This window comes from Condylura cristata, unplaced genomic scaffold (assembly GCF_000260355.1).
Source record: "Condylura cristata isolate star-nosed mole 26May11 unplaced genomic scaffold, ConCri1.0 scaffold00017, whole genome shotgun sequence".
Lineage (NCBI taxonomy): Eukaryota > Metazoa > Chordata > Mammalia > Eulipotyphla > Talpidae > Condylura > Condylura cristata.
Genome location: NW_004567118.1, coordinates 32,048,731 through 32,070,483, shown reverse-complemented (window position 1 = coordinate 32,070,483; position 21,753 = coordinate 32,048,731). Strand labels below are relative to the sequence as shown.

The 21,753-nt window shown below is 48.3% G+C and overlaps 2 protein-coding genes across 5 annotated transcripts in view; one reads left to right on the top strand and one right to left on the bottom strand.

Moving 5' to 3' along the window:
* The window catches only part of SHPK (sedoheptulokinase), a 21,765-nt gene extending 11,462 nt beyond the window's left edge, over window positions 1-10,303 (bottom strand). For both annotated transcript variants that reach the window (XM_004685126.2, XM_012726374.1), the window contains exons 1-4: window positions 10,039-10,303; window positions 4,866-5,007; window positions 1,307-1,490; window positions 662-814 (exon numbers count right to left, since the gene is read on the bottom strand). In XM_004685126.2, coding sequence (XP_004685183.1) covers window positions 662-814; window positions 1,307-1,490; window positions 4,866-5,007; window positions 10,039-10,206 — 647 coding nt within the window. In that variant the 5' untranslated portion in view covers window positions 10,207-10,303. The remainder of the gene's footprint in view (window positions 1-661; window positions 815-1,306; window positions 1,491-4,865; window positions 5,008-10,038) is intronic.
* The window catches only part of CTNS (cystinosin, lysosomal cystine transporter), a 20,796-nt gene continuing 8,783 nt past the window's right edge, over window positions 9,741-21,753 (top strand). For 2 of the 3 annotated variants that reach the window (XM_004684766.2, XM_012726376.1), the window contains exons 1-7: window positions 10,729-10,813; window positions 12,065-12,205; window positions 13,229-13,308; window positions 16,568-16,646; window positions 17,712-17,796; window positions 20,734-20,837; window positions 20,957-21,088. In XM_004684766.2, coding sequence (XP_004684823.2) covers window positions 13,248-13,308; window positions 16,568-16,646; window positions 17,712-17,796; window positions 20,734-20,837; window positions 20,957-21,088 — 461 coding nt within the window. In that variant the 5' untranslated portion in view covers window positions 10,729-10,813; window positions 12,065-12,205; window positions 13,229-13,247. Of the gene's footprint in view, window positions 9,764-10,728; window positions 10,814-12,064; window positions 12,206-13,228; window positions 13,309-16,567; window positions 16,647-17,711; window positions 17,797-20,733; window positions 20,838-20,956; window positions 21,089-21,753 lie in introns of those variants that run through there. The other variant, XM_012726375.1, reaches the window with a different exon arrangement.

Genomic DNA, 21,753 nt, shown 5'->3' with positions numbered 1-21,753 from the left:
TATCACAGACACAGTCTCTGATACTCTCCAAAGGGAGGCACTCAGAGTTTCAATGCCCCTGTGGTTAGCACAGACCAAACCAAGCCAAAGCCCTCAGTCTCTGGAACACCGGATGCATTCACCACTCAGAGCTTGTGAACACAGGCTGTCAATTTTATAAAGCATGCTAAAAAGTCCTTTACCTGAACTACCAGGTGAATTTTATTACAGAGCTCAGAATTTGGGCCCTGAGGAGGTGAACTTATAAGGCACTGGACTTCTGGACCTGCAAAGGCAAACGATGGTTCAAAAAGAACTTAAAAAGCATTTCTCAAGTCTACTACTTCCATTTATTAAGTTCATTTTAAAATACAGAGTGAAGGTACTCTTTGAAACCTATAGGCTGGGCCGGGGCACCAAGAAGTGGGGGTCCTACTCTAGCTCTGAGTGACTGTGGAGAAGTAGCAAGATAGCAAGGCATGGGGGTGGCACCCTTTATCAACAGCTTTCCTTAAAGCCAGGCCCGTCTATGCCTGGTGACTGGAGCAGGCTGTGGAGGGGAGGGCATTAGAACCTGATTTCTGACCTCTAAAATTCTCTCCCATTCCCAAATGGGGCAGCTCCATGGAAGCTCTCCCTCTAGAGTCTCTGCTGCTTCAGCCAGCTGCAGGGTTATACTCACATTTCCAAGTTCCAGCTTTGGCTCTGGGAGTTGAAATATCCCCAGCTGGCAGCATTCTGGTCGGACATCAAGGGTCTTGGCAAATCACACAGCATGGCAACCACATAGTCATGGATGGTACCAGCCGCGTCGTAGGACTCAAGGAACTCTGGGCTGTTTTCATACCAAAAACAATTCATGTGGCCTAACACTGGTTTAACAGAATGTGCTGCACTTAGGACAAGACCTGACATAGCTAGGTGACAGCCAGAACCCCACCTGCCTGGCTTCCCACAGCTGGACCTCGTAAGGTGAGAACCCGCCAGCCACTCTGAGCAAGGTAGCCATAGTAGGGGAGGCGTGATGGGACCATTCCTGGGAAAGCAGGACACTGGATGTTGTTAGCAGCCCTGACCTCACCATGAACTCACCAAGTCCCTGCCTTCTCCAGTCTCTCCCCCTCTGGGTTAGAAGCAGATAACCAACAAAGAGCCTCTGTGAAGTGAAGCTGTCTAGTCCATGGCTACTTGTGACTACACACTGGCCAGGCCACACTCTCTGAGGGTCAGTGGTGGAGCCGAGATGCTAGTGGTACAGCCCCACCCACCCTCATTCCCAGCACCCAAATCCAGCCCGGCACCCAACTGGAAGAACAGCTGTCCATACCTATTTTTCAAAAGCCAGAAGACAGTTGCACAGCCAAACCCTGTGGCCACACTGAGGTGGGACTCTGGCCGGGGCAGAGAGGCCAGGAACCCGCGGCTACAGCGGCCGTCTTGCCACGTGACCAGGTGGCTCACAGCTCGGGGCTCAAACACAGGGGCGGCCCCGCCCTCTGTCCATTTGCAACCTGGAACAAATGAGATAACCCAAAACATAGGAAGGGACAAGTGACCAGACAAGTCCTTGAGACTACTCTGCCAGTGAGGTGACCGCACAGGCGTCATGACCACGGTGTAGCTTCATGCATACACACAGGTTCTGCCATGAGAGCATCTGGGTCAGGGCCTGGTCCCAGCGCCAATCCTGGGGCGAGTCACTAGCCCTCTCCATGTCTTCTGTTTCTTTTTAAAGCCAATATATCTCCCCCACCCCAGCCCATAGGTAACTTTGGCATGATCTCAGCTCCCCTGAGCTCTAGCCTTCCAAATCTATCATGTTGACATTACTAGCCTTGATTCCGGATGATTCTGAATATGTTTCCTCTTTCCCTTTTGCCTTCACTAATTCATAGAACTCTGCTAAGGAATCTGGCCATCTTGCTTCATTAACTCTTGAAACATCTCCTGGTGGTTGTTTTTTTCTGCTCTTACTTAAAGATTTCACCCAAGATTGTTTCCAGTGTAGGTCATTTATGCATCTCAAGGCCTCAGAATATTTCTTCCTGTCCTTGTACTTGAATAACAGTCTGATCAGGTATCCTATTCTAGATTATATATTCCTTTTCTTCAATACATAAAAACACTCTTTGTAGATGTAGGATAGATTGCTGCAAAGTCCTTGCTACTCCTCACCTTAAGAGATAGTGCCCACAGCTATATTTAAAAAAAGAAAAAAAATGAAATCCTGCCATTTGTGGCAACATGAATGGAATAGGGTGGGATCACAAAGGAGAAAGACAAGTGCCTGATTAGTTTACTTGTTGGTTCGCAGAATATAAAGAAACCTTGCAAAGCCACTGACCAAAACAAGCTCCTGGAATCCAACTGTAGAACTGAGTTTTGGGGGTGGGAGAGGGAGTAGGATGGAGAAAGTCCAGTGCACAGAACAGAGGATCATTGGTATATGGGTAATGGGCATGGTGTGCTGGCATCATTTGAAGAGTCTCAAATCTGTACTCCTAAAATGCATATTATTGCCTCCTGCACGAACCTGTTCAAGGTACTTTACCTCAGAACACTGCGGAGCAGGAGCGCTGCTGAGTCTCAGCAGTTACCTTATTTAATAGGCCTGCCAAATTGCTGTCCAAGACATTATGCTAACTTACACCAGCAGGGGCATTCAATAGAACCAATTTTGCAGCCCCTAAGGCAATTCTTGGTGTGATCAAACTTTGATATTTCAGAATTCGGTGAGTAGGAAATGATGTTGTTGTGTTCACCTGCACTTTCCTAATTACAAACAACATGGAGCATCTTTTATATGTGTATTGGTCATTTGCATTTCCTCTTGTAGGAACCCTCTGCTGGTACCCTTTGCCCATTTTTCTAGGGTGCTCTTTGTCCTTTGTTATCAGTTCTTTCTATGTACCCATAGTCATTCTATGACTATTATTCATGGCAAATACCTTCTCTCCAGTCTGCTGCTTACCTGTTAGCTTTGTTTTATGATTCCCACTCACCTGCTAATCTGGGCCTGAAAATGGAGCTTGAGGGCAGGCATAACCACAGGCCTCTTAGAAGGCACTAAGTCACTCCTTCCCCTCTCCTCCAGCTGGCTTGCCTGTGCCCCCAAGAAGCACTTAGCTCTCTGCTCAGGTTATGGTGCGGTTCTGTTGACCTCACCCACTGTGCCCCGGGAGGCGGGGGTTTGGCCTGCTTGTTTCTATGTCTCCCAGGGGGCCCACCATAGTCTTACATATTGTATGTACTGAAACCAAACTACATTAAGACAGTCATAAAAACCAGAACAACCAGGTCCCAAATGTGACTTTACTCGGCTCTGCTAAGCAGGCATCATCATCATCATCAAACAGTGGCTTTCTTCTTTCCCAGAAACAAAAAACAAAACAAGAAGACAGGCGGGCTGGCTCGATGAAATATTAAGCAGCTCCCTCCAGTGATGTGGGTGATGGTTTGTGTGGTTGTTAGAGTCAGGAGACAGGCAGATAGGCAGGCGAGCAACCAGACCACAATCATTAGCTCTCTGTCGTCCTCTTTGGGAAGGGTTTTAGTATTAAAAGGACATTTATTCTCATTAATGCAAAATTAAGGAGTTTAAAAAGCTTTTACAACCTAGAAGCCCTCTGAGAGGTCAGCCTAACACCCTAATCGGCCTTCTGCTCTTGCTACTGCTGGAGCCAGGCAGCTCCTGGGAGCCCAGATGTTCAGGGAGCCTCTACAGTTATCAAGGCCCCACCTTGGGACTGAGGAAAGCGGGCCTTGGTCACCCTGTGAGGCCAGTTACTGCCCATTTGGCTCAAGGAGGATTCAGAATCACTGACTCCCCAGGCAGAAAGGGGTCAATCTATTATCCAAATAATCTTAACCAGAAGCCCCCCAAAATAACCGTCCATCATCTGTTAAAACACCTGGAAGAAAACGCTAATATTGCTGAAGTTGGGTGGGTGTTGGCTCATAATGCTATTCTTTCTTTTTCTGCCCATATAGGATGTTTCTTAATTAGGAAAAAATTTTAATACTTGCTGTATGGGGAGCTCCCCACTTCCTTTAGGAGCCTAATCCTAACTTGAACATGCTGTTGGGAAGCTCCTCTCTGCAGGGATCCACTGTGTCTTCCTGGAGCTCTGGGCCACCCAGAAGTCTTGGAAAGAAGTGTCTAAAGGCAGACAGACCTGGGCTCAAAGCTGGCATCACCACTGCTGCTATATGACCCTGAGCATATTATGCTAATGCCTTTGAACCTCAACTTCTCATCTGCACAATGGGGACAGCAGTATAACCTACATCAACAGGTTGTTGGGGAAACCCAACACTCTTTACCCAGTACCCTACATGCAAAGTGTTCAGTGATGTTTTGTTGGTTCAATTCTCCACCCAGAGACCAAAGAGAACAAGTCGCCTGTCTCTACACTGGCCAACTCTCTGATAGATGACCAACTGCATGAACCTCAATAACTGAGCCCCTCAACAAGACACACTTTAGGATTTAAAAATCACAAATATCTGTGGTTATACTGAATAACAAAAATCTGCCCAAATTCAAGAGTTTCTTATGTTCTGGCATCTGCTACAGCCACGCTGATCTCTTACTTGTCAGCACTGATGTTCTGAGACACCGATACAAACAAAAGGAGTTGTGGGGAAGACGGGCCCCTGACTCCCGCATGGAATCAGAGTTCATGCTTTTCCCTCTCCCTAGTCATGGAAAACTTGTGAGTAAATAGCTCACATATGTGTTGCACACTTGCACGAGACAGGATGACACCAACTATACATGGACTCTCTTGTTCACCACAGAGGGTAACTTATCCGAGAGAAGCCCCACAGACTAGTGTGTTTGCCAGTATCGTCAACAGCATGCAATCCTCCCGCAGCCCGCATACCTTGGCCTGTTTTCCAAAACATGATTCCATGCATCTGGCCTGACACTCCAATGCCACAGACTCTCCGGAGCTCCTGCCGGGGAAGGGCAGCCAGGCACTCGTGCAGGGCTTGGATGATTTTACTCACATCCTGCTCCTGCCCCTGGAAGCAGAGCAGGACAAGTAGGTAAGGGACATCTAGACAGGCAGTGATGGGAGGAGGCAGACCCCACCAGGGATTTTCCTGGCTAGTGGGTACCCAGCTAATTCATGCCCAGAACCTGCAGACCTGCCTCAGGGGTGGGACTGAGGGTTCCTTGCTCACTTGAGTGGCCCTGGAATACAAATGTGGTAGTAGGTTCCCTCCATCCCTTCTCAGAGGAGGTGATGCTGCAGATAGATAAGGTTTACTCTCTGCCCCCCACTGTGGGGAGTCATAACTGAGAACAGTACTGCCCTTGGTCCCCAGGAACTTATAGTCTAACAAGCTACGAGGAAAAACACAGGAAGGATCTTTCACGAGGCAACATGATGGGAGAAAGAGGATGGCACACAGCAAGAGGCATTGGCAGGAAAGGTTGGCCAAGAAAGGCCTCATGGGAGGCCCTCCCTGAGGGGAGGCGCAGCGGGTTGGAGTGCTGCACTGCGAAGCTAAGCCAAGCCATGGCCACTTCAGCGTGAGCTAGATCCCACCCCAGAGCTGACCCACATTGCTGGCAGACCTCTCCTCTCTCGCCCGCTGCTCCCCTCAACAGTGTACTCAATCTGCCTGTTCTGCTCCCCACTCTGTTTCTGGTGAATCCTCTCACCACCTCTTCACCTTTAGCCTGTACCCCATTTCTGTATGCATAAATAAATAAATCTTTAAGAAAGGAAAGAAAGAAAGGCCTCATGGACTAAAGCACTTCAGGACTTTAGTCCTGGACTAAAGGTGGGCCTCAAGGCCCAGGTGAGGGTCTCTTCCTAAAGGTAATGGGCTCACCAGAGCTGTTTCTAGAAGAGGAATTGGACAATGGCACAAGCTACACAAAGTGATATAATGGAAAGATTTTTCTGGAGGTAGAAACCAGTCAAGGAAGTCAGGACTGTCTCTTCCTGTTTTGACTTCCAGTCTCCTTCAAAATGTCTCTAGGAGAATAACTCTGAATGACAATGTCATGAGGCAGGTAAGTTGAATGTAATCAAAGAATATATCAATATGAGTCCTGAGAGACAGAATATGAGGGCCTCCCTGGTGGTGCAAGGGGTTAAGTCTCAGCACTGTGCAGCTATCCAAAGCTGCTGCCAGGGAGCCAACCGAAACAGACCTCTCCTGACCTGCCCGCTGTTTCCCCTCAACAGTGTAAATCAGTTAATCCACCTGTTCTGCTCCCCACTCTGTCTCTGGTGAATCTTCTCACCCACCCACTCATCCCCCTGTACCTCTGGCCTGCACCCCAGCCCTTGTATGTATAAATAAATAAAATAAGTCTTTTAAAAAAGAAAAGACTATGAAAAGAATGCAGGTTTGGAAAAAGTTCAAAAGTTTTCCAAATCAGTGGAGAAAATACATTTAGTTATGTTAGAGCTAAAGAGATACAGACTAATATAATTTCAAAAGTTGGCAAGATGGGACTCAAAAATAAGAAATTTGGGTTCTGTGACCACCTCTAACTTTACATTATGAATTTCCTGCTAGAGACTAGAAACAGCACTCGAGGATCCCCTCCCATCCCGTAATAAGTCTTAATGAGTTAAGGATTATTTTTTTCTTTCTCAAATATGTGTTTTGAAAGCAAGCCATGTGATACCATTATTTTCTTTGTGGATAAGTAAATTTTGAAGTGGAAAGATGAATTCAATAGATGGACCTTTAAAAGAAGCATAACTGTGATTAATATTTGTGCTTACAGACTCTGGATATTTGGTATTTTAAGTGCTTATATAGTTTAAGAGAATTTGAGCTAGGTTATTTTGTAATTCCAATGTAGCCTCCTAATTCCAATGTAAAATGTGAAACTGAGTAACTGATCTACACTTGCGATTATAAATTCAAATCTTATATTTGTGAAAGGATTTGAAACATAAGAATACTTAAAGAAACATATAATACTTATACAGTTATATATTTAATTTTTAAGGATTATTTCAATATTCTGAATACACATTAGAAAGACAATTCTAAAAAGTCTTAGATAGGTAACATTTAAATACCTAAACAAAAAAATATAAACAAGAAAATATATTAAATGTATAACTGCTGATAAAATGTCTACATTATTTAATTAACTAAGATAGGATTAAGTACTATTCAAAAGCCCTCAAAGATGATACTTAAGATGTCAGGCTTATGAGTGGAATAAGTTTTATTTATAAGTTAAATTTAAGGCTTTATTTAATAAGAACTATTTAAATTTAATAAATTGAACATCTATTTTGATCTCAGCCAAATTAAAGTGCTTGCACACAAAAACTATTTCAAGGCAGAAATAAAACTTACCTTCCACAACAAAATGTATCCATGAAGAATGTACAAGAAGAGAGAACTGGGGCCCAGCTCTTAATGAATGTCTTTCTTTGGGAAGCTAAAAAAGCTTATGGTCTTGGCAAAGCATCTGAAGGCTGAGCCCTCGGGCCCCTTGTTTGGGGAGTGGAGGGACAGGTTCCGGGGTAACGCACCCTCCCTGCCTTGGAACACACCCCTCACTTGCCTCTTATCTCCTGGCCTGGGTCAGGGCAATTCTTGATTCCTAACAAGCATGAACTAAAGAACAAGAAGAGAGTTGAAGAGAGAAGAAGGAGTAGAGAGGGCCTCAAAGCAATTTTCTGTGCAACAAGCAGGTTAGAAAAATCAGTTGAGACCTGCACACCCAATATGGTGTGCCTATGTGTTTCGTCTGAACTGAGATATGTTATAAAGTGTAAAATACATGCCGGATTTCAGGTTTAGTATTTCAGATTTAGTAGGATAAAAAGGAATGTACAATGTCTCCATTGCAATAATTTATAGTGATTATTAGACATTGAAATGATGATACATCAGAGACATTGGGTTAAATAAAATATGTAATTAAAGTTAATTTCCCCTGCTACTTTTTATGTTTCAATAATGCTACTAAAACTTTGAAATGATACCTGTGGCTCGCATTTCTACTGGACAGTGCTGCTTTAAAGAGTTCCCACTTGGCCAGCAGATGGTGCATCAATCCAGCACAGATGAGCTACTGTTTAAAATGGACCCAGGGTGGGTGAGATATGGGGGGCTTGGGGGAGGCGGGATGAAGGAGGGAAATGGGCAGATGAGAATGAAGACAGTAGGCAGTCAGTATTCGGTAGTTAGTTAAACTTTTCGTGGTGAGTGTGATCAGGGAGTAGCTTCTGGACAGCCCACAGGTGTACCCACAGAGTAATAAGGTGCTACCTCTACTTTCCTTCATTATGTCAACTAGGCTACATCCAGATCAAATCCTAGGACTTTAGATTTGAAAACAGCACTTAGAAACTCCTGCATCCCTCCTCCCACCCCATAACCCCTTTCACAGATGAGTGAGGTCCAAAACAAGAAAAATTAATAATCAGAAAGGACCACAGAACTTCCCTCTAAACCCTTGGTTTTAAAATCCTATATAAAGGTGCAAGTCCCTTCTTCATAGCTGCCAAGATAGACCTTGGTGTATACAATCCTGGTAAAGAGTGAGAAGTCTGGACATGAGGGAGTCACAAAACCATCAGGAGTTTCTATGTCAGTGGTTCTCACTCTGTGGTTGACTTTTGCCCCCTAAGGCTTATTGGCAATATGGAGACATTCTGTGGTCTCACACTGGGAAAGAGGGTTTTACAGGTCTGTAGTAGATTCAAGGCCAAGGGCCCTGCGCAGGGCAGTTCCCCAGAACAAATCATCATCAGACCCAAAGACATAAACAGATTCAAGTCTGAGGAATCCTGCTGTAGACGAAATTACAGCAATGTTGTGAGCACAGCACACATGTGGAGTGTGCAAAGAGGTCTATTTCTTGCCTCCCCTCAGCCCCTCATTAGGTCGGTGTGGGTGCCTGTAACACACAGTGTACAGCTGAATATTGGGGGAAGTGGGGAAACTGGTTTTCAAGAAGTGGCCCTATTTCAAGAATAAAGGGCACACCCTAAACCCAACCGCTGTAATCTGGTTCTGCTGCTCACCCTACAGGTTCAGAGCCTCGTTTCATAGGTAAGGAACTGAAATAATCACTCTAAAATACCCCAGCGCCCCAGCCAAAATAACTTTGAAAGTTTTATGAGAATGCAAAGTGCTCCTGCACTCTTTATGGCCTGAACAAGACGGACTCTGAACCCTAAAGAAATGAGTCCAGATATGTGGCAAGACCTGGTGAAAAACAAAGCTCTTGGAAAGTGGGTCTTAGCTCAGGAAAAATCAAGGTTTATGACTAGGAGGGGCCTTAAAGTTCACCTATTTCATCTCTGAAAACACACTGAAATCCAGAAACAAGTCATGAGGTTACAGAGATCCTTGATGTTTCTCTTGTCAAGTCACTGAACATAGAGCTACCTTTTTCAGAAAGTTAATGGACTCCGGATAGCTATTTCCCACTACTGGTGAAATCCTCCATTTCTAGCTCACAGGATTCACAAGATACTACTTAGTCATCAGTCTCTCTTTCTAACAGTTTAATTAACTTATCCCTCAATGTCTAACAGTCCTGATGTCTTTCCTTTAAGGTTTCTTAGCCTTTGGGACTAGGGAGCATTTGTTGATCGAGTTTTTGAGAACCTCATCCTGCGCCTGTGGCATGAGAGAGGAGCCAGGCAGGCCTGATTCTGCGTCTAATTTCCAGGGAAAGCCCTGACCTGCTCTGGGAAGGAACAGGATTCTAAGCTTGAGGATCAAGGCCTTGAGGAGCAGAGGGCAGTGAAAGTGAATGGGAGGCCTGAGGCCATTGCAGGTACGTGAGAGCAACTCCCGGATCAGGGTGCAGAAGGTGGAGGACACAGAACACAGGGATACACTGTCATGGGCAAGGGTCCCAGAAGAGGCCGGAGAGTGGGAGGTCGGTGCGAGAAGATGGGAAAGCTCCTGTGGCAAAGCCTTACAGGTCGGGGATGCTGCAGCAGGCAGGCAGGAATCAGGCGGGCTGGAGCAGTGAGGGAGACTTCTCTAAGGAGAAGAGGGAACTCGCGAGGCTCCCAGAGGCTGCGCGGCCCCAGGGCGTCGCCTCACCTGGGGCACGGCCGCTGCGCTCCGGGGGGCCGTCTCGGCCCGCGCAGCCCTGGCACAGCTCGCCAGGACCACAAACCCGGACGAGTCTCCGGGCGCGGCCTCCACCAGGGCTGTCTTCACAGACGTGGTGCCCAGGTCGATGCCGAGAGTGACAGCTCGCTCAGCCATGCCTCCACACCACCGCGGCGCGCACCCGCCGCCGAGATGCCCCTTCCCCCACACTTTCCCGGGACAGAGGCGGGACCTCGCCGGCCACTCCTGCAGCCTCACTCAGCATGGCGGCTCCATGTCATCCATTGGTCAAGAAAGGCGGAGCCGGACGGCCTCGGGGCGGCGCGTCCCGGGTAGAGGCGAAAGGTGGAGGAAGGCGGGCGCTGGAGACCCCGCCCCGTAAGGCGGGGGTGCGGGAGCCGTGGGGCGCCGTCTGCGCCTGGCTCAACGAAGTAGCTCTGGGGTTCGCAACAAGCGCGGGGGCTCCAGAGCTTCTGTCCTTAAAAGTGGTTTGATCGTCCGTTACACCTGAACCCCCTTAGCTGCCAAGGGGCCCGCGTCCCCCCGCCCCACCCCAATCCCGCCCTTTCGTACCGCCAGGGTGTAAGAAACTACAGCTCCCAGAGTGCCTTGCGCGAGCTCTGCACGCGGGGACGCGTGTGTTCGGGTCAGGTGACTTCTGCCCCGCCGTCACTGAAAGTCTTGTCTGTCTGGGGGAGCTGGGACAGTTCCAAGCTGCTCCTGCCGCCCGAGTGTTCGGTCCCCTGAGCCTGAGAGGATCCAGGTGAGAACTGGCACGACCCCAACAGCCTCCCTCCCGATTCCCCAGGCGAAACCGTCGGGCTTCAGAGACTGCACAGTAAGCCAGTCGGGCAGTCCCCGCGCACTCTCCCCCCTCAGGGGGTTCCATCCCCTGGCAGTTGTCCCGGCCTTGAGAAAAGGACAGTCCCCAGGTAGAAGGGGCTGACCTGAGGCCGAGGCCGAGGTGGAATGGGTGCAGGTCCGAGCCCCCCTCCCCGCCTTCTTCATAGTGGCCACTTGAGTCTGGGTGGCAGAGTTTGCAGGTTGCTTTGCAGGGGACCATTCCAGGAACCCCGGCTCTCTCGGGAAGAGTCAGGCTGGACTGGGGCGGAGCTCGTCCGGAGGAGACCCCGCCATCCTGGGTTTTCATTCTGGAGAAAAGGAGAGCAATTCGGCCTTGCCTTTTTCCATTTTCAGTTGAGGAAAATAACCTATGTTTTGTGAGAGCTTACTAGGTGTCTTTGGCAACAGTAGTAATTACCTTACCTCACTGTTTCTTAATCTTTTTTTTTTTCCTTAGTATCTCCCTACTACCACAAGAATTTTAGTACCTTTGATAAACCCTTTGGAAGACAAGAAACCTTGCTTTGCATTTCATCTCATTTAAATCCTATCAGGTAGTTCTTACTGTCCCTGTATTCACATTAAGAAATTGAAGCTTGAAGAGGTTAAGTAGCACCCAGTCACACAGCTAATAAACAAGGACCTCAGATTCAAACCTGTGCAATGTACCTCCAGGACACCCATTTTTTTGCCACTAACTGTATTACTCGTCCAAAGAGGGAACCCCAGGGAGTTACTCACAGGTGGTAGAAGAGCTCACAGAATGAACTCATACCTGATACAGAGGAGTTGCTTGGGAGACCCCTGACCCCAGGTTGCTCCTGGGAGGGAATTGGAAATGGGAAACTCCTTGAAGCAGGTGGCATCTGAGTAAATAACAGGAAGAAGACATGCCACACAGAGCCTGTTGTAGTGAATTCTCACTTTGTCATGTAGCTGTCACAGATACTAGTAGTAGTGTGTAATTATCAGTCTGATCCTTTTCTAACATTTTAATCACCTTATCTCTCAGTTTATTTCTAGCTGTCCTGATGTTCTTCCTCGCAGCTATCCCAGCCTTTGTGCTGGAGGGCTTCTGTTGATCAAGTGTTCAAGTTCCTCAGTCTACATTCCAATTCTCTGGAATGAGAGAGGAACCATTTAGGCCTGATTCTACATCTGATTTCTCCAGGAAAGCCCGGACTCTGCTGTGGGGAACAAACTGATTCCTGAACTTGAGGACACAGGCAGGTGTGAGGAGCAAACAGTGAAGAACCAGCGGGAAACCTGAGGTCACTGCATATACACAGAAGAGCAGTTCCCCGGAGTCAAGGTACAGAAGGTGGAGCACAGAGCACAGGGATACAGGTGGTCAAGCTTCCCAGAAAAGGCCAGAGTGTGGGGAGATGGGTGCCAGATAATGAGAAAGCTCCTGGAACAAGGCCTGATGGATCAGTGGGAATGCAGCAGAGACCCCCCCTGGAGAAGCTGGGCAAGGGGGTGGTGGGGGGAGGAGGGTAGAGGTAGAATTCAGGCAGGCTGGAGCAGTCAGGCAGAATTCTTTAGGGAGGGGACCCCAATTCCTTGAGGCCTTCTGAGAAAGTTAAAACCATAGTGGGAGCAGGGATTATTTCCACACAGACCTCTCCTAACTCCCCCACTGTTTGTAGGACTCCCCAGAGGCTGCCAGCAGTGGGAGGGCCTGCGTGCTGTGCTCTGAGGCAGCATCTGGGGAAATCCACACTGACCTGCTGCATCTTGACCCAAGCCGTGTGTTGGGCTTACGGGTTCGCAGCAGTCTGCCTCTCTCACCAAAGTCGTGAACTGCTCCAGGGTCCATCAGGCTTATTCCTCACTGGGTCCCCATTGCGAGTGGTCCCTGCCAGTCCTTTGACAGTCATGAAATAAGCCTCAGTCAAAGGTCAGTTGGTGGCATTATCCCTGAGTCATCCCAGGTCAGGAAATAAAATAAATTTCCTGAAGGTTGATAGGTTCATGAAGTTCATGGCACAGTTTTAATAACTCTGCAAACCAGAACCCCTAGTCCATAAAACTGTATTCATGCTTTCTGTTAACTAGGACTTAAGAGGCTATTGAAGAGGTAACAATTCAGTGTTTGTCCACTTCCTCAGAATGGGAGCTTGCACAACGCATTGGCCTCTCTGAGCCCGTTTCCCCGTAGAACAGACAGATAAGTGCTGCCTGGGGACCCCATCTCCAAGCTGATGATGCAGACCCTATGAGGTCACAGGTGTGCAGTGAAAGTCCTTTGTGAACTGCCTGGGCCATTGTCCTCTCAGAGCCGAGCTGATCCAACTTAACTTCAACTTCTCTTACTGCTTGTTTTTCTCCCTAGTTCTTTGAAATCGAGCAGCATGATAAGGAGTTGGCTGATTATTTTTATCCTTTTTCCCCTGAAGCTCATAGAGAAATGTGGTAAGTTTAGAAATGGGCCATCAACTTTATAGAGGGAAATGGTGCTTTAAATAGTCTGACCTTATCACCAAGGGTTAGGAACTGTCCAGAAGGCATGTACCTGCCTGCCCCTAGGCCAGTGGCCATGGTGGGGGGTGGGGGGGACATTCCAACATCTGGGGTCCCAATGTTTCCACAAACAGTTGGCTTGCTGCCCCAAGATCCCTATTAGCTGTTTTGTATTACTATCTTCCCTCCCATCTGTGGCGCTTCAACAATCTGGAGCAGTATCTATAAAGAAGGGCGTGTGTAGATCTCACACCTGCAAAAACAGGTGAGATGGCGGGCACAGACACCTGAGGAGTCTTTCCAGCACCCTCTTATGAGAAGAACCTTCCTTAGAGACATACTCAAGTTGGGACGGAGCAGCAAAGCAGGACTAGGGCCTCACAGAACACAGCTGGTGTCAGAAAAACACATCAAGAATTGTACCTGCATGGGGCCTTGACCCCCAGAGCTGGGCTCTCTGAAGCCTGAGTCATGCTAGCAATTTTCCTGCTATCCGAAAAGCTATGTTTAACATTCCTATTATGCCAGGCCCATCATTTTGATTGTTGACTTGGCTATTGTCAAAAATCAAACACCTCTTTTACAAAATGATGTAAAACAAACTATTGTATTACATAACAAAAAAAAAAAATCAAACACTCTCTTAAAATCCCTGACTGAAGAGGTCAGATGAGCCTTGTACAAATAAGGCAGCCTCCCTAGTGCCCCATGGGGTCCACACCATTACGCTCGTCTGGCCTGGCATGATGCAGCTACACCTTGTAGATGAGCAGTTTCTGAGAAAGGAAAATTCCTTTGGACCATGGAGACCAGTGTTTGTCAATACAAGTTCCAGAGGCCCACTCAGACCTGCTGGGGCACATTGCAGCACCAGCACCCGAGTGTGCAAGCCAGGTGCACATGAACTTGCCTTTAAAAAGCTGAGATAGTAACCCTCATTGCCCTAGCACAGAAGAGGGCTTCCAGCCACCAACACCTGAGTTACATAGAGAGGGAACTTAGGTCCAGAGAGGGCAGAAGTTTGCCCCAGACTCACACACCAGGAAATAGGAAAGATGTTTGAAACCTGCACAGCATCCTTGCTCCATTTTGTCACTTTACCTCCTTTCCCAGATGTCAGTATGAAAGCATACCGGAAGCTTCTCTATAGTCAAGTAACAGGAATTTGCATGCTACATGCCTATCTGCCCTTGACTTTGGGGAGTATAGCTGTGAGGCAGGGAGGGGATGGGTTGGTCTTATTAAGACTCATTTGGCATTTCTGATGTGTTGTCTGGGGCTTCGTGCCCCAGGAAAAATTTAAAATGTGTTCTGGGATATGATACCAGCTTCCTAACCGCCTCCCACCATGAACTGAAAAACATATGGCAGTTATTACTTGATGATAAGATCAGTCACCAGCAACCGTGTAACACTCAGGCCATGTGAACCATGTGGCACAAGCGTCACACTTAATCTTCACAGGTTCCCACGGGTTCAGTGCAAGTCTCCCCATTTTTGTAGCAAGGAAACAGAGGCCCAGGGAGGTTAAGGGCCTTGCCCACAGTCACAGAGCTGGGAAGTGAGAGAGCCAGATGGAACCCTGTATCTTTAAAGCCTAATCCCTCAGCTGCTGAGCCCTGCTGAGGGGGAAGTAGACATTCCCTGACCTTGGCCTTTGAGAGTTTACAGCCTTCTCTTTTAAAATGCAAAGACTGAACAGCACAGGCCAAGTGGACCGCCCACTCACCGTGACCACAGTCCCAGCAGAGCCCCAGGGGCCCAGGGGCGTGGGTGACTGTCCTGGGCAGTGTCTGAGCAGGGTTTGTCTTATCTGGTGTGACAGATAAAATGTAACTCAGGGACTCGATGTCCCCTCTCCCTAGCGTGCAAGCCCAGAACAAAGCCCCAGGAAGCACTATGAGAAAAGACAGAGTTGGCAGGTCAGGCCAGGGTACTAGAGAGACCCAGTCAGGTGGGATACAGAGACATGGGATGTTGGGGTCTCACCTTGAAGACTTCTGGACACGGGACAGAGCTTGAGTCTGCATTCATGAGTGCAGGACTAACATGGAGAAGGCCATGCTGATGGGGTCTGACAAGCCCCAGGTAGAGTGAGCCAGGCCCAGGAGGGCAAGTTGCAGAATAGTTGATTCCCTTGGAGGAAATGAGCTCACTATCCCTGGAGGTGGCCAGGCAGAGGAGAAGCTACGAGGTAGGACTACTGAGAAGGGGAATCAGTGAAGTTTATTTAGGGCACCTCTTTTTTTTTAAAAGATTTATTTACGTATGCATACAGAATTGGGGTACAGTCCAGAGGTGCAGGGGCTGTGAGAGAATTCATCAGAAGCAGAGTGGGGAGCAGAATTAGGGCACTTCTAAGTCCGGTGCCTGATTGCTCTTGTGGCCTCTTCCCAGCCACCAAGATTCTTGATCACACCCTACGTTTTTCTTTACCCTAAAGGCCTGTAGGTAAGGCAGGCAGGTGGACTGGGCTCTGAGCATGCCTGGCAATGAGGGTGAGGGTGGAAGCTGCACAAAAAACAGAATAGATCAGAGAGAGAGATTCACTCACTTGTGGTCTCTGGCCAAGCTGTTCTGAAGTGTTCAGCCTCTCAAACCTGCCTGTTGGTCTTGTCCTGAGTTAACACCTGCTGCTAAGAAGAAATCCCTGGTAGTGAAACAATGTGTCATTCCTCATCCTTTGATCAGCACAGCCAGCCCCATGATGGGGCTATGTGAAAGGACTGGGCTAGGTTAGTACGGGACCCCAAAGGAACTTCTTTACAATCAGGTAGCTGGGCTCTTCGGTTTCTGAGCACAGGAAGGAGCTGGGCACATTCTGCAGGGCCATTTTTCTTTACAAACAAAGGAGACCTCTGTGCTCTCATATCTGCAATTTCCGGTCCCAGACGATAGCTTGAAGTTCTTGGTGACAGTTCTTGGGCTCCATGGCTCTAAAATTATCTCTGGCTAATTCAGCCACCAGTCCTCAGAGTCTGTCATTGTCGGGGAGGAGGAAGCTACAGTGTTTCCTGCTAGGCCTGTGTCTCTCCTGCATTGGGAAAGAGCATAATGAGAGCTTAGATTGTCAGTTCCCTCTTTGGGCCTCTGAAAATCTCCACATCATCAACTAAAAATCAGAGATTGTCCTGAGTCGGAGCTGTCAAATTCAGGTGTCAGGGACTAAGGTCTCTGACCTACTGACTCACATTGATTTGGGTCCTTCCAGAGTCCACGGTCAACTTCACTGTTCCTTCCACTGTGAAGCTGGAAAATGGAAGTTCGACCAACATCAGTATTGCCCTCCAGTAAGTACCGGGGCCCAGCTCTGTTCTCTCTCCACTCATATTTCAAGTAACGCTCTTTCCTCTCCATTTTAAGGCAAGGCACAGGCACAGAGGTACTATTCCTGAGTTGTAGACCCAGCCCCAAAGACCCAGGCCTCTCAGCACCCAGTGAATCCTTGTTTTCCTGGGGGTGGGGGAGGTTGCTCCTGAGAGACTTAAACCTTTTCACAGGAAAAAAAAAAAATTAGAGAAGCACCTTGAAGGTCAGGGGGCAAGATGCTAAGCTGAGATCATGATCATTTCTGAGATCATGTCCAAAAGCAAAAGTTGACTGCTTCAGTGGTCCCTTCCCAAGGTAGTCACGCTTTACCTCATCTGAGTGTCTCTTGTTGACGCTGCCAGTTCAAGCATGAGGGTTCTGACTGAGATCAAACAGTTCCAAGGACTCTGCCTGTTCTGTGACCATAGCTGCTCCTTCTAGTCCCGCCTCCCAGCCATGAAGATTGCCAAGATGGAGGTCTGGACCCCTGTCTTTTTCTCTTTACCTTCTTTCCTTTTTTCTCCTCTCTCCTGAGCAGTCAGATCTCAAACCTCACCAAGATTTCCAAGCAGACCTGCATTCCATTCCCAACTCCAGCCATCACATCTTGCACATTAACACCTTGGAAATCTGACACATCACCTCCTCCCTACAATTGTCTCCTCTCCAGAATCCTGGAGTGACTTTCCGCTGCCTTTCAAATTAACCCCAGACCTTGAAAGCCAGACTTGAGGCCCCCATGAGCTGTGCCCAGTCAAACACCCCCTGGCTTTCAGGGGCCACACTTCCACCCAGCAGATGGCAAGGCCCTGCCGCCCTCTGACCAGTCTTCCACCTTCTTGTGTTCCTACCCCATCCCTCATGGCAAATATGGTAAAGACAGAAAACCCTTTAAGGAGTAGGGACCCAACTTTTCTACCCAATCTCAGGGCCAAGCATATAACACTTAACATCAGTGGCTTGAGAAATGATAGGTTCCTCCCAGAAGTGCAGAGGCCAACAGAGATCTCATTGTCCAGCCAATAATCAGACTCTTCTCTCCACAGGCATCCATTAAACGAAACCTTGGTGATCACTTTTGAAATCACATTTCGTTCAAAAAATGTTACTATCCTTGAGCTCCCTGATGAAGTGAGTGATGAATCTTACCTGATGGGTAGAGAACTGCTGGGTAATACATTTTAGTTAAGTGCTTATGGAAATAGGCCACTGTTTTTATATCATGACTGCCCTGGCCTCATCATTCTAGAAATCTCTGATTTTGGGTCTGTTGGGCTCTGTGAGGATGGGCATTTTATGCCATGTGAATGAAGTTAAGGTGATGTTATCATCTGAGCAAGAATGGTTCTCGGAATGGAAACGAAATCCTTAAGCTAGTTTTCTAAGATCTGCTCCTCAGAGGGCTGTCCAGGGACCTGTTGCTTTGTCCCTGCTTGGAAGCCTTCTAGAAATACAGGGTCCTGGGTCCCAGCCCAGAACAACAGAATCAAAGACTACTTGTGAGCAAAATCCCCATGTGATTTGAGTGCGCATTAAAGTGTTTGAAGAAACACTCTCTGAGATTCCACTGTGAAGTGTTGTGTCCAAACTCCGGTGCCGGCGGCTGTCTGATACAACAGCCATAGCTATTGATCTCTGCCTGTATTTGTTAATCTATACTCTGCAGCCCACTTTCTCAAAAAATTGAGCCAATTATTGGATTTAATCATCTAATTAAATAAAGCAGAGTGTGAAGTTGGGTTTTAAAGCAAAACTAGACAACCTGAATGCGCACCTGGGAGTGGGGCGTCTCAGTGGGCCCTGCAAGCAGACAGGGTCCAAGCTTAAGCAGGTAGCGTGTCAGCTTACACAGACCCTGTGGGAGAGGAGAGCCTCATCAGGTGCCACAGCTCCTGAGAGGGGCCACCACGCCTCACAACTTCCCCTCCCCCCTCTCCCCGGGCCAGAGGGCTGCTGCAGGGTAAGAAAAGCCATTGGTTCTCACTGCAGGTTCTGGCACTTAATGTTGTAGTAGGGTCTGGCTTGATCCACAGATCAAACCTAGACTGAGGAGTGGATGCCAACCATTTTGTTCGGGGCCAGACATCTAAGTAAAAGTATCACCATTTTAAAATAAGTTGAAGTTGAATGTAGTGTTAAGCCAAGGAAAAGTCTGGTCTGTCCAACTCTTAGTATATAAACCGCAGGCACAGATGGCAAATCCATGGTGTTGGACAGAATGCGGTTTCCCTCAGGGGTCCGCTGTGGTACGGGACAGAGCTTCTGGGCTGCGGGACAGGCTCCATTTCTTGACTTGGGTGCTGAATATACTGTTCTGAACATAGGTTCCAGCTCATTTTCTTTCTTTCTTTTTTTTTTTTTTTAATGTAATGATGGGAGCCAGATCAGGACAACTTAACAAAGGCACAAACCCACTTTTCCAGGCTGGGTCCCTCTCCTCCCTCCCCATCCAGTTTTAACGACTCCCACCTACCACCTGTGCCTTTGGAAACCCCCTGATAAAACTTGGGTTCCAGGCATCTGGGAGCCTGAGCTGTGGGTTTATGTGAGGTACTTCACCCCCAGCTTTGCAGCTTCCTCATTTCCAGACCGAGGTTAAGACATTTACTTGATGTGGTTATGAGGATTGAGGCAGTAGCAAGTGTAAAATGCCTAAAGTGATCTGTAAGACAGTGGTGTTTTTGCTGTGGACCTAAAAGCGGTCTACAAAGTCAAGTTAAAAAAATGGATAGTTATGATTTCATTCTGCCTTGTATTAAGATGCGTGATTTCTGATTGGTCCGTTTTCTTCCTACCTAGTTTCAGGAGTGACTGAATCACCACTTACAAATATGTAAATGGCATGTCCCGAAAGATCTGTCAAAAATCAGAAAAAATGAGCCTACAGTATTATTACATGTAAGATGTAGACTGCAAATTGGACCCTGGGCTTCATGGCAGCCACTAACCATTTCAGTTGTTCTGCCAGAGCCCCAGGTTTCTGGTGCTAACAGCAGAAAGCTTCAGGGCCCTCATAAATAAGCCACCGAACCCGGGGAGCCCCAATCCTCAGTGTCTGTGACAGGTGGCTGTGGGGGTAAGGACAGCACCCTCCAGGGAATGAGGGGGAACAGCAGGGACAGTGTGGTTCAGTAAGGGGAACATCACTCCCTGCCACCCAGGGGATTCGAGAGCATCCTGAGGACGCGTTAAGAGTTCTGGTGCCGCAGGTAGGCTCCATATACTTACTGTTTCTTGGAGCAAAGCTTTAGCTAAATATTGGGTAGAAATGCAGGGAGGGTGTTCTCCCTGCCAGGCGTCTGGTGTGTATCTCTTCTTGATACGTGGCTTGGCCATGTGGCTGCCCGTCCCACCGAGGGAAGCAGAGGTCATGGCTTGCAATAGCAAGCCCTTTGCAGCTCTTCGTATGTCAGGCTCAGAACCATAAGCTTTATGCACAGTATGTCATTTGTTTTTGTTTTTGTTTTGTTTTTAAAGATTTATTTATTTATTCATACAGACTGGGGTACAGGCCAGAGTTGCAGGGGCAGTGAGAGGATTCGCCAGAGACAGAGTGGGGGGCAGAACAGGCAGATCAACGAAGTACACTGCTGAGGGGAGCAGCGGGCAGGTCAGGAGAGGTCTGCCGCGCCATGTGGTCACCTCCAGGGCAGTCAGGGATCTAACTCAATGCGGAAGTGGCTTTCGATTCTTAGTGCTGCACTTTAACCCGCTGCACCACCAGGGAGGGCCAATACAGTATGTCATTTGTAGCAGCCCTGTAGACACTTGGGTCATCCCCTCTTCCAGCTGAGAGACTGAGATCAGAGGTCCCTGGGCAGAGACTGAATCACTGCCCAAGATGGCCCGTGGGAGGAAGAGAGCCATCCCACCTGCCACAGAGGTAGGCTGGGGAGGGCCTGAGGGCTGGGTCATTGTCAGCCGTTTGTCACCTTCCCTCCTGCCTGTGAGTAAGTTCCTGTGAGGCCGGGATCATGAGCGATCTGTCCTTCCGTTTCCCAGTAAAGCCAGCAGCTGGATGCGCCATGAGGTCCCAGGACACTGTATCCAACTCAGTTTCCCTAACAGGTCGTGGTGCCTCCTGGAATGACAGATTCCTCTTTTCAAGTGACATCTCAAAATGTTGGACAAGTTACTGTTTACCTGCATGGAAATCATTCCAATCAGACCAGGTAGGCTGGCCGGAGCCCAAGTGGGCCTTAAATGTCAAGAAGGGAGGCAGTTGTGAGCTTGTGGGGGTTTCCTCTAGAAAGCCAGCCTCAGCTCACCCCACTCTTCAAATTCCTTCCAGCTCTAGGATAATCTTCTTGGTGGTCCATAGTAACATCGTTAGCATCATAAACCAGGTGATTGGCTGGATCTACTTTGTGGCCTGGTCTGTGTCCTTCTACCCTCAGGTGATCAAGAACTGGAGGCGTAAAAGGTAACCCCATGAGCGCCGTGTGCAGACTCACACAGGCCATGAGGCAGCATTCCAGCAAGGCTCGAGGGCCGTGGGCTCAGACTCCCGCCTCTGCTCTTCTGTCCTGAACTTTTTTAGAAAATGGTCTCATGTGAAAACTCTTAAGAGCCCTGGTCTGCTGGCTATTTGGTCTTTCTTTCTTTTTGAAATTGTTCTTATTAACACATTTTAAAGATTTTATTTATGCATATAAGAACTGGTGTATAGGTGGGGGTGAGAGGCTTCACCAGACACAGAGTGGGGAACAGAACAGGCCGATGGAATGGAACACAATGCTGAGGGGAGCAGCGGGTGAGACAGGAGAGGTCTGCTGCGCCATGTGGGTCAGCAACCTGGCCAGGCAGTTAGAACGCTGAAACTTCAGCCATAGGCCACCAGGAAAGCCCCCTATTTGGTCTCTTGCCCCCTTCAGCCCCTCCCTGTGAAAGCAACAAAACAGGGCTCTCAGTAAAGTGGAAGAAGGGCTGGGGGGCCGGAATCCACTGTTAACTGGTCAGCCAGCTCCTCCTGTCAGTTAGCCAGCCTCTGGAATCCAGCCCCCAGGGGGTTAGTGTCCAGCCGTGCCGCACTGCCAGAGTTAGACCCTGCGGCCATGGATACTCAGCTGTCCCTCCCTGACTGCAGAC